The sequence below is a fragment of the Camelus bactrianus genome, chromosome 11, assembly GCF_048773025.1.
Source record: "Camelus bactrianus isolate YW-2024 breed Bactrian camel chromosome 11, ASM4877302v1, whole genome shotgun sequence".
Lineage (NCBI taxonomy): Eukaryota > Metazoa > Chordata > Mammalia > Artiodactyla > Camelidae > Camelus > Camelus bactrianus.
This window is the reverse complement of record NC_133549.1, coordinates 24,176,495-24,195,027: the sequence shown is the minus strand read 5'-3', so window position 1 is coordinate 24,195,027 and position 18,533 is coordinate 24,176,495. Positions and strand designations below refer to the sequence as shown.

Genomic DNA, 18,533 nt, shown 5'->3' with positions numbered 1-18,533 from the left:
CATTTTTTTGAAAAACTAATACATGTCACTAATAAAAGAAAGACTTATTCGTATTTTTCCCCCACAGTTAAAAAATTTGCCCAGGAACAAATTGCTCCTTTGGTTTCAAAAATGGATGAAAAAGGAAAAATGGAAAAATCGATAATACAAGGATTATTTCAACAAGGGGTATGTAATTAATGCTTCTTCCAATTTCAAACTTTTATAAATACTTTCCAGTGTTAAAATGTATGAATACTTTTAAATTTAGAAATTTATATTTAGGCCTATAATTAACTCTTCATTTCCTAGTCAAAATAATCTATATTCTCTTTTAGATTGAGATCCTTGTTAAAGATTTTTTAAATTGAATTAGTATGTTAAATTAGAAATACTGTGCTTTTTAAGTAAAAGGTTAGAAGCAAGAGTGATTTCCTGAGAGCAGTGGTATCAAACCAGGGGCTGTTTTGTCTCCCACGGGACATTTGGTAATGTCTGGAAACGTTGGTTGTCTAAACTGGATGTGCTATTGGCATCTAGTGGGGTAGAGGTGGGGAATGTTGCTGAACACCCTGCAGTGCCCAGGACAGCCTACCAAGACAGAATTACCCACCTTACTAACGCCAAGGTTAAGAAACCCCACCTTAGTAAGGCTTCGCACTAGAGCATCTAATCTGATACCTATGTATGTGGACATCTCAGAAGCAAAAGGCAGTATCTGAATTCCACGTTAACCAGGGCAACCAATTTCCAACTTTTTAAAAGCCCTTTAATGGAAGCACGATATATATAAAGTGGATAAAAGTAGGAATGTTCTGGCTGTGGGTAGAGGGAGAGGTCATCAGCATAGGAGCTCCAAGGAGAGCATTTCAAAATCACTGTGCTCTCCCATCTCCCCCCTCTCTGTACGCGTGAAGTGATGCTTAATTTTTATTTGTAATCCTAGGGATATCCCAGAACTAATAGCTCCTGTTCAGAGGCATTGGCTTAAATCTTGTCCTTGTTTGAAAAGTAGCTTTTTCGATTTAAATGTTTCATTTCTTACTGTTTTAAAGAGCCCAGCTTTTTAAACATACCACGTATAGTCGTGATTTTTCCAACCTTCTCAACAAGAAAACTCTTGGGGAAATGGAATCTTATGTGGACCCACAGTGGGTCACACAGCATTTCTGAGTCCACTTCTCAGCCAGGTTTCATCTTCTCTGTGTGCAGAACCCCCAGGCTTCCCTGAGAGGTCTTGGGGTACCCCAGTTTGAATACCGTTCTCCTAAGGGGGTAGTGCTCGCAGTGGGGGTCATCTGCAGCAGCGAGTTGCCGGCCAGTTCCACCCCCTGCTCCTGCTGGGATGGAGCGTCCCCGAGAGAATCTGCTTTATTGCACATCCTGCACATCCTGTATCAACCACGTGTGATTCCTGACCTCTGTTGTCCCACTTCTGTGGAGGTCGCCTTCCGTAATAGCTGACAAAGACAGTGTATCCAATGTGGGAGAAATTGATGCCTTTTTTCGGGAAGCAGTGTCTTCAGATGACTACTAAAGATGTTACAGTCAGATGTTGTCAGGGCTTTCTCAGTCTTCAGGCACACCCCCACCCTTGAATTCTTCCTCTTAGAACATCATTCATTTCTGGTTCTCTCAGCATTTCAGTCCTCCTCCTTTGTGGTTCCACCTTCATAGCAGCGCAGCTTCCCATCAGCTTTTAAAACATAGCTGCCACACCCAGGCTTCAGCACAGTGGGATTCCATAGTGTCTGGAGAGAATAGAAATAGTATGCTTTTATCCAATAACAGTTTTGGGTCTTGAATTACATGTACACATGTGCTTTTTTATGAAATGAGGATACTTAAAAATGGAGTATTATGGACATTTCACGTTCCAGACTTAGGGCTAATTACTGAACAGTCAGACAGTTACTGGAAAGGCTTGCCAGAATTTGGCCATGTTCACCCGACACTTTGGGCCTTGGCCTAGTGTGATTCTAGGAAACACCACAAAATGTGGTCTGCTGACCATCTGGACTTGCTAAAATGGCCCCAAAGAAGAGGTCATTCAGCTATTATCTGCGCTGAAAGGGTCAAGGTAGGGGAGCCTGAGTTGAGTAGAAGAGATTGTGCCAAATGAAATTGGACATCCCACTGCTTTCTTCAGTTTCCTTATTACATATTTTCTCATTATTCCATTCCGTCATCCTTCAAAACATTTTACCTCTCGTTTTTGTTTTTTAGATCCCAAAAGGAAACAAATGATAGCTCTAGCATGTACTTTTATCCTTTCCAAATTTAGTTTCTGTTATAGATTTTGTTGTTACCTATAAAAGAGGAAAAGAGCTGTACCAAATTAAAATAAGATATACAAACAATTTAAAAATTAAGAACGTATGTGGTTACAGATTGTTTCTTAACTTCTTGCAGGAAATTTTCCCACATAAAAATAGCTTTCTTCATCTACGTTTCCTTGTTTTTCCTGTAGCTGATGGGTATTGGAGTTGACACAAAATATGGAGGAACAGGAGCTTCCTTTTTCTCCTGTATGCTGGTGATCGAGGAGTTAGCCAAAGTTGACGCGTCTGTAGCTCTGATGTGTGACATCCAGAACTCGTTAATTAACATGATGATTGGAAAACTTGGAACAGAAGAGCAGAAGGCTACCTATTTGCCCAAGCTAGTTACGGAACAAGTGAGTAGAGATGAGTTGTTGAAATGGATCTGATCTTTTCTAAATTTAGGGTGTTTTCAGGAGAAAAGCAGCTGCATTGTTGGCTGTTCTATCCAGGACCACAGCACAGCACCATTAATTACTCAAGCCATGCTCAATAAATTAATGCTGCTAGAATTAATGTTCTGCGTCTCATTTGCAACTCGAGAATTTAGAGAATAATCATCAGACAATAAAATTGTTTCTTTTTTTGTGCCAATTATATATTCTAATACCTTCGTTGGTAGTTTCATTTACATTGAGATGTCTTTCTACTGCCTAGGTCTTTAAATCTGCCTTAGACGAATAGTAGGGTATATTTTGGAGAATAAGACTGTCAGAATACCATCACTATTGTGATAAGTACAGACTTTTGGAAGTAGCTAAAGGCTTGATTTACAAATGTTTGTTTTGCTGTGAGTATTTGTTATGCAGAGTATAAATATAGTGATAATTTGGAATTTTTTCCCTGCACATGCAGGTAGGAAGTTTCTGCCTGTCAGAGGCTGGAGCGGGTAGTGATTCATTTGCTTTGAAGACCAGAGCTGATAAAAAGGGAAATTATTATGTCATCAATGGGTCAAAGATGTGGATTAGCAATGCCGAGGATGCTGGACTCTTCCTGGTGATGGCAAATGTGGACCCTTCCCTTGTAAGTTTGAAAAAAAAAAAAGCTTCTTCCCATTTCCCTCATCTTTTCTCTTCATTTCTTTTTCCTACTTCCATTTCCTTTTTAGGACTTAGTCTTAAATTCTTCATTGTCCTCAGCACTACGAAGATTAGACCACTGACATCTTTCTATGTTCTTATTTACTAATCACCTAAAACAAATATTGCTGACATAATTATTCGTTACATGGAAGACCATTAATCTCCTAATCTGTTATATAGGAAGCTAGCCTTGAATTTTATAGAATTTCAGATTTTCTGTTTAATAATGAAGAACATAAGTGCCTATTTAATACATTTTTAAGAATACTTAGTTGTATAACAAAATGGTAAAGACACCTTTTGTCTTTTCACTAGTGTAACATTTAATGAATTAAAATTTGAAGCTTTAAAATACGTGATTAAATTAGATTAAAAACATGAAATTCTTATTACCAGGTATACTTTAGTGTCACTTAATAACGTTAATAGCCACAACGGTTTCTGAAAAAATAAAATAAATCATTAGTTTCTGGATTTTGAATTTAAGCCCCTCCCATCATTCTTACTTCATAGTACACATGTTGCAGTTCTGAGTTCATTAATATTTACTGCTAAAGTCCATTTTTAGTTTTCTATTTACTTTGACGTCTTTGGAAACAGGGATCTTGTCAGTCCAAGTGGTGATAGAATTTAAAATCTTCATTTCAGGGGTATAGAGGAATTACCTGCTTCTTGGTAGATCGTGATACTGAGGGCTTTCATATCGGGAAATCGGAGAACAAAATGGGAATCAGAGCGTCTTCTACCTGTCCTTTAACGTTTGAAAATGTCAAGGTAAGTATCTTAGAATTTCCAGGAAAAGACTGATGTCAAATAGGCTTTGCCTGGAACTACAGGTGTGTGAGAAAGTATTAGGCGTGCCTAGGAGAGTACTTTGTAAAACTCCTGAACAATGTTCTTAGGTTGGGTCATGACCAAAGTTTGGCCACAAGAGTTTAGGCAAAGTCTGGTAACCTTTCTGCCCAGCAGCTGGCCTCAAGAGCCACTCTGAGAATTAATCTCGTAATTTATAAACTTGATGCTTGTGCACCAGACTCTGTTTCTGAGGAGGAAGTGTGAGGTTGGCACACTGAGGCCACAAGGTGGCGACGTTGCTCAGCGAGAGTGGAAGACGACCAGCCGCATCCAGTTCAGGGCTGAGAATGTTAAAAAAAAAAACAACAAAACGAGGTTATGTTAAAACCAGAAGGCTTATACTTTAGGCCTTTACACTTTACATAGACAGGACAGGATGTGATGGATTTTCTATCACCCAGTGGAACGTGATCTTTTCACTTATTGGTGATTGTGTGTGTGCTCATGGGGTGTCCTTATGGACATCATGTGAGCCCCACTACTTCACCCCCACTGACTGTCTCTCTTCCCGTTTTCCTTTTTCTTTCTCCATTCTACCCATTCTCCCTCCCAACTGCCCACATTATAAAGCTAAGTATTTTTTTTATTATTTCTAGTCTAGATTTTTTTTAAAGTATGAATGAACATTTTAACGTATTTCTTCTCTCCTCCTCTCTCCTCCCTTGTGCACACATGCATATGTACCCCCACACGCCTCAGCTGATTTCTGTGTGGGTAATAGTCTCAACAGAAGGAAGGTTTACTACCCTTGCTTTAGCAAGTACTTACGTATTTTCTGTAATTCCTAATATCTTATCTCACATTATAGCATACAAATAAGAGTTGGGCGGGTGGGTGTTATTTGTTTATGTGACTAACTGTATGAGAGTCCCTTTTTCTAGATTCATTCATTCATTCGGCACATGTCTGTGCTGGGCTCTGGAGGATGCCGTGGTGAACCTATCCCTCGGAGAGCATGTGGGAAACGGTTTAGAGGGAGACAGAGAAATAGCAGACAATTTCCTCAGAACTTAATAAATACTATGCTGGAGTAATGTCACACAAATTAGGGCTATATGTGCATTTAAAAATATACAATCAAAGTGAATTGTATCAAATTAAATTGAGAAATAACTGCACATTTTCCTTTTCAGGTTCCAGAAGCCAATATCCTGGGACAAGTTGGCCAAGGCTATAAGTATGCCATAGGGAGTCTTAATGAGGGCAGGATAGGAATTGCTGCACAGGTTAGTCACATTCAGCCCTTTAACTTGATTCTTCCACAGTGTGAGTCAATTAAAATGTAAAAAGGAAAAAAAAAAATGCAGTGAAACCAGCGGGTGTTTGGAAGCTTGCAAACACAAGATGGCGTCCTTCCCTTCCAGGAGGTAAAAGAATAGCTTCTGGCTGTGATTTTTTTAAAATTCCACTTTGGTTGGTTATATGCTGTCCCGAGAACCAAACAATGGCTTAGTGGTAACAGGTTTTTGCTTTGAGACCATTAAAGTATTATCTAATCCCTGGATCAAAAACTTCTAAAATATATTATAAATTAAATGTTGTGTTTTTTAAATCAACTTTTCAAAGCATATAGTTCATTTTGAAACTTTTAAAATTAAGAATGAATAATGTTCTACTATGTAGTAAGTCTATAGATAATGAAAGATTTGCTGCTTAGTGTTTGGCATGTGAAAATCAGACAATTGTGACACTCGAAATAGTGATAGTTACATAACATGAGAACTATTTAGTTTTATACCAAATTTGCCCTTTATATAGTATATTAAAATTTTCTATTAGGTATTAACTGTTATTTTCTACATTAAAAAAATGAGTAAGTTCTTTGGGTTTTTTTATGGACTATGTCATTTTTGTAGATGCATATGTCTACATATACGGGTAGATGTATGTTTGTTTTTAATCAGTGAGTATCCAAAATTCAAAGACTTAATAGATTTTTGAGAATGTTGCATATATTAGCTATTGGAATAGTTAAATTATAGTTTTACTCTAGATTTTTCTTACTCCTGTTAATTTGCTAACAAAATACTCTTCGATCAAAACTGAACCCATGTTTTCCACAAAGCTAGAAATAAAACAAAACAAAAAGGTTTTCCACAATGCTAGGTGAAGAGAATTGGCTTGTCTCTTCTTTTTAAAGTTTTTCTATGATTCAATTAGGTCAGATGCAGCATTAAAAATTACAGTGCCAAAACCTCCTTCTTCCCAGACATATAAATACTATAGATGTTCTAGCAGTAAATACATAGTCTAGACTTCAGTTACTCCAGGTTGTCTGATAACCCAATTAAAAGTTAAGGTCAGAAAATAAAGTTTAAAAAAGTGAAGGTTTGATAGTTATTATTTCTTGATTAATACTGTGGATACCTTTTAGAAAAAGAGGCACATATAAGTGTGAACTGAAGGCATCTGTCCTTGAAACTATAGTTGAAAAGAAGTTAGTTTTTCTGTATTTATACTGAAAACATTTTACAGGGATGGAGAAGCCTGTTTTTGGTTGACAACTGATAATTTCAATTTTCATGTCAATACTCCATATTATTAACTGTAGTTATAAGGGTATAGTGACATCACCTTCCCTCATAGCCAAAAGTGCAGGGAGTCCCTGCCTCACTTGTATTTGCTTTTTGGGTTTTGTTTTGTTTTAGTTTGAGTTTTTGTCCTTTAATTTTTAGCATAATATTCTCTTCTCCAGAAAGTTCAAAATAGAAGGCTAAAGAAGAAGTTGAACACTAAAGAAATACTGATAAGTTTGTGGGTATTACCCCCCCAAAGCTTTAACTACTGATTTTGTTTTTCTTTTCCTAAAATCTACATGGTTTGACATGATTAGATAGTGATTTAATAGCTACCTAATGTTGAAATTTAGAAACAATTTCTGAGCTTGACTAATTCAATAGATACGGAGTTGGTTAACAATGTGACAGTCCAGCTAAAATTGTCACCACATCCTGATTTGTTCTTCAAATGTATAAAGTGTTGTTTTTACCAGATGCTCTGTATCAGTTGTTTTCAACTCTAGCTGTGCGTTAAATCATTAAGGAGTTGTTAGAATGCTGATTCTTAGGACACACTCACCCCCCTACACACATACATACCCAGCCCCCCGTGCCGAAGGTTTGGATTCAATTCTTAGACCCCCACATTGGCATTTTTTTATTGAGTTCCCCAGATAATTCTAATGTGCTGCCAGGATTGAGAAACACTGCTCTTTTATGTTCTGATGCCCTGTCCACCAAAGTTCTTATTAATCCTGATCATATGCAAATGGGCAGGAAGGTAGAAGGTTAAGAAGTGACCTTCCACACTTGACTTCTAGAAGGACTAGAGGGACCTACCTGACAGTCTTTGAGGCCAGTTCTGAGCAAAATTTCCAAGGCTCGCTTTGTGCCTGGAGAATCAAGCTTAAAGGAGAAGAGTTCTAAAAAGTGTGCTTGTAAGCACAGCCATGCCAGGAGAGGTACCTCCAAGCTGCAATCAAATATCCTCATCTTCATAGGAAATCACTAATTTTCTCCCAATTACTAGAAGTTAGGTTCTATAAATGCAGTGAGTGAAGGTCATTAACATACACCTCACTTTGTTGGTATCTCTGTTCTTTCTCTACCTCAACTTTTCGGTTTGCCTGTAAAAAGAATGTATGACTTGAATAATTAGAAAGTATAAACTTATAACAAATAAGAAATTCTAATTTTTTTTAACAGATGCTGGGACTGGCTCAAGGATGTTTTGACTACACTATTCCATATATTAAAGAAAGGGTACAATTTGGCCAAAGAATATTTGATTTTCAGGTATGGAATTATTAGCATCTTTCTACTGTGCTGTATTCTCCCACCTTCCTGTTAATGAAGAGTTTTGTTATAAAGCTGTGGAAAGAATCCCCGTGGGGATTTTAATGGGAGAGGAAGGAATAGGCCTCAGGGTGTGTACCTGTGACTTCCTTGACTTTCTCCACGGGCAGAACAGTTGTCCTTGAGGCCGGGCTATGTTATGATTCAGAGTATCATGCTGAGCACTTGGGCGCTGCCTCCTCACTGCTTCCAAGTTCCAGGGCATGGGGTCTGCAGTCCGACTGCCTGAGTTCAAATCCTGCTTCTTGTCTTACCAGCTTTAGGCCTTGAGGTTTTGAGGGAGGCTTCTGATCTCCTTTGTACAAGGGAACCAGCGTTTCCCTGTATGTACGGGATCGGGGGTTGGGAGTGAGGGAAGAGGGATCAGGTGCATGAATAGGTATGATTATGACACTTATCAGGATGCCTAGGGTGGGTAATTAAAAGAAAACTATTACTTTTATGTATCTATGTGAAGCTTTGATGAAAGTTAGTAGAATTTTTCCTAACTACTTTATTGCATTAGAGTGATTTGGTTTTTGCTTTGTGTTTGATTGTTCGTTTTTTATTCGCATAGCTGTATCAAGTGTGTTCTTGTGTCAGGCCTTGTGTTTATAACCTAGTTAGGAAATCTTTATTCAGAAATGGTGAGTCCTCGTAGGGCCAGACGTGCCAGAGTCACTTTTCTCCCTCTCCTGGTGCCTAGTATTGTAAGTAGACTAAATGACAGATGGTAACTGTCAGTTTAATTCAAAAGAACGTACTTTTTGAAAATAATTAGAATTTCTGCATTCCACACAAGAAGTCATAAACAATTTCTAGAATGGTGATACTGTGTTTTAGAACAGTGATTGTTCTTGAAATAGACAAATTAACTGATGGGGCGTATTCTGTTCTAGAACAGTGATTGTCTATTCTTGAAATAGACAAATTGACAGAAAGACCAGGATTAGACTCATGTGTAGATGGCAGTTTGATGTGTAATGTATAACAATGATGGTGTTGCAGATCACAGAGTGGAAATTTTCTCTCCTTGTGGAAAAAATGAAATTGGATCCCTACCTCATGCCATACACAGAAAATAGATTTCATAAGTTTTAAAGGTATAATGTAAAAAGCAAAATTTTAAGTTTTAGGAGAAAATATAGGGGAATGTCTTTATGACCTCATGTTTAGGCAAGGATTTTGAAAACAACAGCCAGAAAGGACTAATCATAAAAGATAGTAAGATTGGTGAATTTGGTTACCAACTTTCTTTTCCTCAAATGATGCCATAAAGTAAACAGACAAATCATAAGGAGGACGGAGTTTGCTCTACATATGGGTTAGTGGGTATTCAGTTTATTATTTTGCTTCATAACCTATATACATGTAGCATCATCTTTTTTGTGTGTATCGAATACTGCAAAAAGTGAAGAGTCCTATTAGGATATTTGCGAGCAATCTGTTTTTCTCCAGCTTATCCCTCTTTTTGTTTAGAGAAGGCCATCTCTGAGATTACTGAGTAATTGCCTTGAGGTACCCTGACTTAGCATTCATCACACAACATCATAATTATTTAACAGTCTGTTCTCCCTGCTGGACTAGATAAGCCATGAGAACAAGGAACTCTGACTGTGAGTTTCAATGTGGTGTCTCCATTACTCAAGCCAGCACCTGGCGTATAGTAGGAACTCAGTAAATATCCAGGGAGATGGATATGTAGACACATTCTAGGTTATAATACACTTAATTATGCCTGTATTTCCAGGAAATTGTTTATAACTATAAACTGTTAATATTCATATTCTCACTAATTCACTCATTTTTTTCTAACATTTAATGTGTGCCTAATCACCATCTAAAATTTCAAAATGGCAACTGTTTCTTGAGTTTTTTCTTTTAAACAGTTATTCTTGTGTCTTCTGCAACCCTAAAGAAACTGCTACCTGTTCATAGAAATTTCAGTGGAGTCACTTTAATAAAGCTAAAGAAAACTGAAATGTCCAATATCCCTTCATTACTTTGCAGCTTACAATTTTAATGCCTTGAGGCTGTGTGCAGAATTAAGGTTTTCTTAATTAAAGCAAATAAGAAATATCTTTGAATTTTTGCTTTGCTGGGATTTAGTTCAAGCTTAATTTTGATCGTAAAACAGGCTGATAATTATTAAGTATAGCAGTTAATTTCTAAACCTGATTTTGTGATCATTTTTGTGATCATTTATTTTTTAAATCTTGACAGTTATAAACATGAATTTGAAAATTTTCTAAGAAGGAATACATGTACTATCATTTTATTTTAGATTGCAGATTTTAAACCATTTTTACAAAATGAATGTGAATTTGGTGGGGTGGATATATTTCGAATCTGTCAGTAGTGTTCCATATCCAGGCAGGACTTTGATGATGAGCTGTGTTTTGGGAAACCATAATTTTCTAACTTGGGCCTGAATATTACAGGGGCTCCAACACCAAGTGGCTCATATGGCCACCCATCTGGAAGCAGCAAGATTGCTAACGTACAATGCTGCTAGGCTTTTGGAAGCTGGAAGGCCATTCATTAAAGAAGCATCTATGGCCAAATACTATGCATCAGAGGTAAAAAAAAAAAAAAAAGTAATTCAGTCTCTTTTTTAAGATATTTATTAACCTTTTGATTTAGGAGTGTTGGTTGAGCATTTGTTTTTCAAGTAAAATAACATGGACCTTCCAGTTCCTACACCAGAAATGCAAAAAAGTAAGGCTGCCGTAGGAAGATGCTTTAATTCTGTGAGATCTGTGTTTTCATGTGATCTTAAGTGGAAACCAAGTCTCCAGCTCAGGTCAAACAGCCACCCTGAATCCCTGCACGAGCCTCATCTGAACGACAGCGTTGTAGCCATGATTTCAAGTTGGGGCAGTGAGTGCTGTGGAGATAATGTGAAATAAAACACACCAGGATGAGGCTGTCTGTGCGTTTAGTGCTTCCTGCTCATACTTGTACATTCTGTATGTGACACTTTGGACTTTGGCTGAAACTTGGCCTCATCCTGGGGCTGCTGTTTCCCAGCCTCGGCAGTGTATCTTGCTCATTCCGTGGCTTCAGATACTCATTTAACCTCTTCAGTGCCCAGATTTCATCCTCTGCCTCAGCCTCCCTCCTGAGTTCCAGGCCAAGAGATCCGGTTTCTGCTGTGCTCCTCACCCCACTGCACCAGTCATGGACCAGAGTCCTCCCAGTGCCCTCCGTTCCCTCGGTCCCCACGATCCGACCCCTAAATGTTTCCTGAATTTAAGTTTTCCTCTCCCTTGGTACTACTGCCTGTCTAGTCCAAGCTGCATAGTCTCTTTACCAAACCACTGCAGCCACCTTCTAATCTCTTGTTGGTCCCTGTCTCTTCTTCCAATCCAATGTCCCTTTTCAGGGTGTCCATGAGGCCATGCCACTCTCCAGCCTTAAACCCTTCAGCGGCTTCTCATAGCACACGGGACCTTTTTATTAGTTTCTTATTGCTGCTTTTAACAAATTGCCAAAATTTTAGTGGCCTGAAACAGTACAATTCTGTATCTCACAGTGCTGGAGGTCAGAGGTCTGAAGTGAGTCTCACTGGGATAACATTAAAGTGTCAGCGGAGCTGCCTTTCTGGAGGCTCTAGGGGAGAATCCATTTCCTTTTCTTTACCAGCTTCTAGAGCCTACTTACTTACTTTGACTTATAGCCCCTCCTCCATCATCAGAGCCAACAGTGCAGTGTGTTCAGATCTGACTGCTTCCTGTTTCCGTGGTCACATCCCTTCTCTGCCTCCCTCTTTCCCTTATGAGGACCTTGTGATTACAGGGGACCTGCCCACATAGTCCAGGAGCATCTCCCCATCTCAAGGTCCATAACTCAGTCACATCTGCAAATCCCTGTGCTGTGAAGTAACAAAGATTTTTACTTTCTGGGGATTATCCTGGGGTCCCCTTTGGGCACCAGTACATTATTCAAACTGCTCACAGTCACATACAGCCCACCTGTCCCTACGTTCCCCTTTCACAGCTCACCCTAATCCCCGCCCATCGGCCCTCGGGCCCTTGAGGTTGGTGAACCCAGAATCCCCTTGAAGCCTTTCCACATGTCAATCCTCAGCTTAAAATGTCCCCTAACTCACCCTTTAGTTCTCAGCTAAGCTGAAATTTCCTCCCTTAGCCCCCATGTAAATCATGTCAGCTTTCCTAGCAAGCTCTTTTTGCCCCATAGAGGTTTTCAGTTTCTGTGACTGTGGTTCAATGTCTGTCTCTTCTGAATAACCACCAGGACCCAAAGGGCAGTGACTGGCCACCCCCCACTATTGTGTGCCCAGTGGCTGGCAGAGTGGGTGGTGTAAGAAAGCCCTTGGTTAATATTTGCTGAATAAATGATACCTGTCAACAAATTTATGAGTCTAAACAAATATCCTAATTTTCTTAAGAAAATAAGAATTTTGTGAGTTAATGGCATATTTGACATAAATGATGTAGAGAATGGGACTAAAGATGCTAATTTATAGAATAACTTCAATCCTTCCAATTGCCAATAACAGTGAATCCATGTAACTAAGAATATTCCACAAGAGTGTTTGTAATACATGAGTTACGTGGTTTCAGCGTGTGACTTGCTGCTTGTTTTTGGTAGATTGCAGGCCTGGTAACTAATAAATGCATCGAGTGGATGGGAGGAGTGGGCTACATCAAAACTTACCCCGTGGAAAAATACTTCCGAGATGCAAAGATTGGTAAATAGATTTTCTTTACATTTGTTTTCTTTTATTTGACTCTGTGGATGTTTTAGGCTGTTGTATTTGTTTGATTTTTTTTTTTATTACTGGTGCCCAAGCAAAGGCAGCTTTAATCTCTTCAGTTACTATGCTTATTGGCTCTCCTCTTCTTGTGGTTGGGTTTTTCCCCAACTTCTTCCTTCAAAAAAATAGATTTTTATTTTAAAAAAGTTAAAATTGCCTTCTTAAATGCTTAAAGGCCTTTTAAAGGCTTTTCAGTAAGACCACAGCAAAATCTGTCTTAATTTTTCTTTTACTAAAAATGTTCATTTTTTTCAAAGATTTTTTTAAACTGAAGTATAGTTGATTTACATAATGTTAATATTTTGATCAGTTTAATGCTGTTCTGTGAAGGTCAGCTCTAATTTTAGAAGCTGAGAGCCTAATCAAGTCCCGCTGCACCACCACCAGGTGAGAGGAGGGAAACACAGCAGTGGTGAGAGGGCCCTGTCCTGCGGAGCCATCCCGGCTTGTGCATTGATAGTTTAGGAACGGAAATACTTCAGCTGTTTAATACTGACCCTGGAAATCTGTAAACCAAATAGAAAATTGTTATTTCTCAGGCAAAATTACTCTGTCAAATAGCACCATATTCGGGGGACACTGGACAATGGTCCTGGTAACAGTTACAGTAAAGGCAGAGGTCATGTTTGTGGAGCTGTTCCTTATATAGATCCTTAGCTATGGCTCCACTCCTAATTGTTTCTTTCCTCCCTTTTGTTTAAGGTACAATATATGAAGGGGCTTCAAATATCCAGCTGAACACCATTGCAAAGTGTATCGACAGAGAATACTGACAGCCATGCGGGCGGGCCCCCCCCCCCCCCCCCCCGATGTCTGTGGTGTAAAGTGTTAAGTACTGTGCCTTGCTGGGGGTGGACGCCTCCGTGACAGTGAACGACTTTATTTAGGCCCCTCCATCTTGGATCTTGAGGTAGACCTTTTCTGTTTTTTCTTTCTCATCTGCTTAACTTAGGCACAGGCAGTCATTTTTAGAATTTGGGAAGAAATACATCCGTGTTTTCTCTAAAACTTTTAAAAATTCTATATGCATTGTCATTCTAGCTTCAGGGTGCACGGAAGCTTCGCTCTGTGTCAGTGTTACAGACATGGCCGTGTTATATTCCCACCGTTGTGCATCAGTCAGATGTTTGTGGTGGTTGGCGGTTCTATAGGACAGAGTCAATTCTAAGTTGTTATACTGGGTAGAAACTGATAAAAATTTATTTAGAAAAATCTAGAAGTTTTAGTTCTAAATTTTGGAGAATGAGCAGAAAATGAGGGTATAACTCTGTGGTTCATATAATTGAAGAAAACATTATTTTACAAAAGGAAAGCGATATAATTTGTTACTATAATTGACCTGTATGAAAGATGTGTTTCATGGTTTCAACAGATCATTTTAAAAACAAGTCTCTCTATATTAATTTTCAAGTATAAAGTTTAAATATTTTGGTTTAATAATCAAAATATATTCAATATTGTAATATTCATTTTATCAACGATACAGTTTCTATATTTAAATGGAATACTGTTTTCTCAAACTTAGTTATTGGGCTCTATCATGAATAGTAATTCAGAAATTATATTTTGGTTCATTGATTCTCAAGAGGAAGTGTCTTGCCCCCATAAAGAAGTATATGGAAATCTTGTAAGGAATGGGGGCTGGGGGGGTTGTGCAGTTTGAAAAGGATATTTGGTAATATAGAAATGACAAAAATAAATCTGTGGTTTTTCAGTCAAATTATAGAAGGGCAAAGCTCAGCAAAATATATAGCTGGTGATGCCATTTCTTCAGTATGGGGGATTCGCAATCAGAAGAAAAGAACCCACAGGGTACTGGCCCTGAGTCCCGTCTGGACGGAGGTGGACAATAAATTTTCTAAAAAGGGGGCACAGGTTAGAGACATTGAATAATGTGTTTAGGCTCATACAGTTGCTTAAAGTCATCACTACTGTTGAATAGGAAGCATGTTAGTACTTTAATGAAAGGGTAATGTTTATTAAAAAACTTGACATTTTCAAAGTAATTTTGCTTTGCACATTCATGTTTATTGAATTGGGTTAATTTCTATAATGCAAATCATAGTTAGATATTCAGAATTGTGTAAATGCAATTGAAAAAGGAATTACTTTAAAATATTAAGAAGAAATATGGACAAATTTAGACCTTGCATCAGAAGAGATAAAGTCTGCTTGACTCTCAGGTAGGGAGCTGATGGAAACCACTCATTCAGTCTTTCAGAACAAAAAGACAGTAATCCAATAAGGAAAGTAGGGGATAGATGAAATGCCCTAAAGCAGGGCTTGGACATCTTTAATTTCTGTGATTATGTGAGAATTAGGTGAACTTTTCAGATAATGAAGTGGAAGCCAACTTTAGTAAAAAGAACCCCAGCTTCCTCCCCTGCAGTTGCAAACATGTGAGACCACAGCAAACCTCGTGTTCAGATGAGCAGCATGAAGGAGGCTCCCATGCACATCTGGACCTTGAATTTATATTCACATTGATACAGTTCTAATTGTGTTTATATTTTTTATTCATGTTCATAATAACAGTTGAAAATTAATAAAAGTTCTCCTGTTAATGAGTAGTGTTATTGTACCATTTACCAAAGAGGATGCGAGTTTTCCCTGTAGTTCTTCCATCATAGCTTCTCTTAATAACCGTGACTCTGGGAGTCTGTAAAAACTCTCTGGAGTTCGTGTCTAGTGGAGGACAAGCTTGTTTACCTCTGGAAGCCTGTCATTATTGTCTGTCAGTTTGAGGACAGGGCTGCCACAAGCTCAGAAGGAAGAGACTTGAACACAAGCACCAAGTCGTATTTGTGTCGTCAGAGCTGGACTCAACTGCCCAGTTAGTATTGTTAGAAATTTCATTTTACAACACAAAAATGAGTCAGTGCCAAAGATTTTAGAATAATGGAAAGTTAAATCTAGAAAGACTGTAGAGAACCACCCAGCCAACTCTCTCATTTTAGAAGTGAAGGATTTATGTAGCCACACTGCTTGCCCAAGGTCATCCATCCAGGGACAAGGAGAAGACAAGGATCCAAGTGTGCTGGCTCCCGATTCAGTGCGCTTCCTACTATTTAACGTCTCTGTTCAACAAATTTTGGATTTCATCCTTGTTATATTTCAGTACTCCTACCGATTTATTTTAGGTTTAGCTGAGAAAGAATTAACATTTCAGAAGTGTTAAGATTGATCAGTGTCATTACTTACATATATTAATCACCTGCCAAATACACTAGCTCTCCTAGGATGAAGCTCGTGTGTCAGATGTAAAGATTGTTTGATCATTTGGCTTTATGGTTATGATGTGTTTTAATAAATATACTAGTTATGTCCTTGCTGACCTATTTTTGCTGAACTTTCATAAAGTGAATCTTTTGTTGTGATGGCACATATCAGACTAATCGGTGTTACAGAGTCAGTATTCTGTGAAGAATAAAAAAATAAAGCAGTAACTGGAGACTTTTGCTACTCTGACAAAGCAGAAGTATTTGTTATACGTACAGAAGAAGTAGAAAAGTCATGGGCTCCTCCTGCAAGGTAGATACAGCAGCTTTGTTTACCAGGCTGGCGGCTTGCCTCTCAGGTAAGCCAATTTTCTTCGTTTTCAGGGAAGCAGTGTTAATGTAGACCAAGTTTAAATTCTTGATGCTAAATAAAGTTTTACCAGAGGACCCTCTTTTTTTTTTCTTTTAAGCAAAATAAGCATCTCTTCACTAGAGAGGTCCCCTCTTTTGAGCACATCTTCACGGTGTAGCTGTTACCTAGCTGATTGTTACGCCTGTGCCTTATGGTAGGACTTTGGGAAATTTTATATTGTTGCACCTTTTGTTCAGTGATAATGCTATCATCTGACGTCATAAGAGATTGCAGCCCATCTGTTCCCCCTTATTTCCTACATTCTTTTAGAAAACTAGGTATCAGTCCCTGTTTCTGTTTGTCATTCAGTGACATGTGCTGAGCAGTCACTGTGACCAGCGGTCCAAGATGCTGTGGGCTCCAGGCTGCTGTGCGAAGATGAGTAAGACCAGATGCTTATCAAAATGTATTTTGTCAGGTGTCTTTATTCAGTTCTCATTGGTGCATCCAACAGGCAGCTCACCGTATAAAGGAAAAAACCTACCTGCGTGGGAGTTTGTCTTTTTTTTTTTCTTTAAAGAAATGGTAAATCAAATACAATAAGGTAGGAATATAGCCAAACACTGTAGTACTTAGAGATATAAATGGGTTAAACTCATCTATTAAAAATAAAAAGGATATTAAGATGGAAACAAAAGGAAAATTTAAGTTCCAGCTACATAAAGTTAGAAACACCTAAAAAAGCAACACAGGAAAGAGAAGGAAAAACCCACACAAATGCTACTAAAAGGAAAGCAGGAGTAGCGATGTTAATATCAAACTGAATTAAAGGCAGAAAGAATTTTAAAGGACAAAAAAGGGTATCTCATAATGAAACAGGAAGACTTCACCAAGAAGTTCCAATATTCATGAAGTTTATGTCCCTAACAGGTGGGAACTATATACAGCAAAACAAATAATAGAAATGCAGTGAGAAACAGTGACAAAGCTGTAATCACAGTCTCTGACCTAGAAATCAGCAAGTCCCGGAGGAAATGGTAAGAACGGACAGGATTTGGGCAGCATAATTAACACATTTGATACATACAGAGAGAAAACGTTTTCTTTTCAAATGCAAATGAATTGTCTGATTTAGAATTTTGCCACAAAGGAAACTTCTACAATTCCAAAAAGACAGACTTACAGGCAGTATTCACCTTACACAATGATAAGTAAATAACAAAAAGATAGGATGCAAAAAGCTAACCGTAACTTTAAATAACCTTAGTTAATTAGAAAAATATAAATTACAAATTGTCGGCAAAAGTGTGGGAAACTCGACTGTCTGGCCAGCGCCTCTGGAAGGATGGACAGGAAGGCATGTCAGGGGTTCTCAGGGCAGCTTAGTTTGTAGTAGTGAAAAATTAGAAATGGCCAGGTAGGAGGATAAATAAGTCAGGGGCATACACGTTACACTATCCCGCGCGGCAGTTCAAAAGAAGAACCATGCTCTGAGATTAAATCATCACCAAGTTATATTGTTTAAGAAAATAACAAATCACATAATATCTGTGCAGAGCAGCACAGATCTATATATTTCTGTAAGTCTAAGCATGTGTATAAATTCTTAGAATAAACTTGGAAAGGATGGTCACACTGATGAGTGCCCTGGAGGCCTGGGTCTGGGGGTCAGAAGGCAGCCACGGAGGTGAGGCCATTGGCATCATCCACACTGTTTGAATTTTTATAATTTTACAATATCATGTAATTGTCATAAAATAAAAGCTACATGTAGGGTTACTGAAAAATTTCCCTTTTGTGCATCACTTTCCCTTTAACTGATTTTTTTTTTTTGCTTTTCTCAAATAGCCACAGCCATGTAGGCAGCTCCGTTCAGTCACACGAGAGACTAGACTCCCGCACAGAGAGGACCAAAAAGGGATCTGACGCCTGATCCCTTGAAGGTTTGACCTCTGTGGATAAATAGCACTGACCACGTTGAAATACCTGCCCACACAAAGTGGTGTAACGTCTTGCTTTGCCGAGTGGGTGCTTTCACACTTGGGTACAGGCTGGACCATCTGCATGGCCTTGAGATTAGCATCTTGTCTTTAGTTGTGATTTGATTTTA

General features: G+C 38.4%; 1 protein-coding gene across 1 annotated transcript in view; it reads left to right on the top strand.

Moving 5' to 3' along the window:
• Positions 1 to 16,179, top strand: part of ACADSB (acyl-CoA dehydrogenase short/branched chain) — a 28,392-nt gene extending 12,213 nt beyond the window's left edge. The window contains exons 3-11 of the mRNA XM_010953235.3: positions 68 to 168; positions 2,450 to 2,656; positions 3,156 to 3,326; positions 4,034 to 4,159; positions 5,374 to 5,466; positions 7,945 to 8,034; positions 10,515 to 10,652; positions 12,688 to 12,787; positions 13,556 to 16,179. Coding sequence (XP_010951537.2) covers positions 68 to 168; positions 2,450 to 2,656; positions 3,156 to 3,326; positions 4,034 to 4,159; positions 5,374 to 5,466; positions 7,945 to 8,034; positions 10,515 to 10,652; positions 12,688 to 12,787; positions 13,556 to 13,626 — 1,097 coding nt within the window. The 3' untranslated portion in view covers positions 13,627 to 16,179. The remainder of the gene's footprint in view (positions 1 to 67; positions 169 to 2,449; positions 2,657 to 3,155; positions 3,327 to 4,033; positions 4,160 to 5,373; positions 5,467 to 7,944; positions 8,035 to 10,514; positions 10,653 to 12,687; positions 12,788 to 13,555) is intronic.
• Positions 16,180 to 18,533: the final 2,354 nt, after the last annotated feature.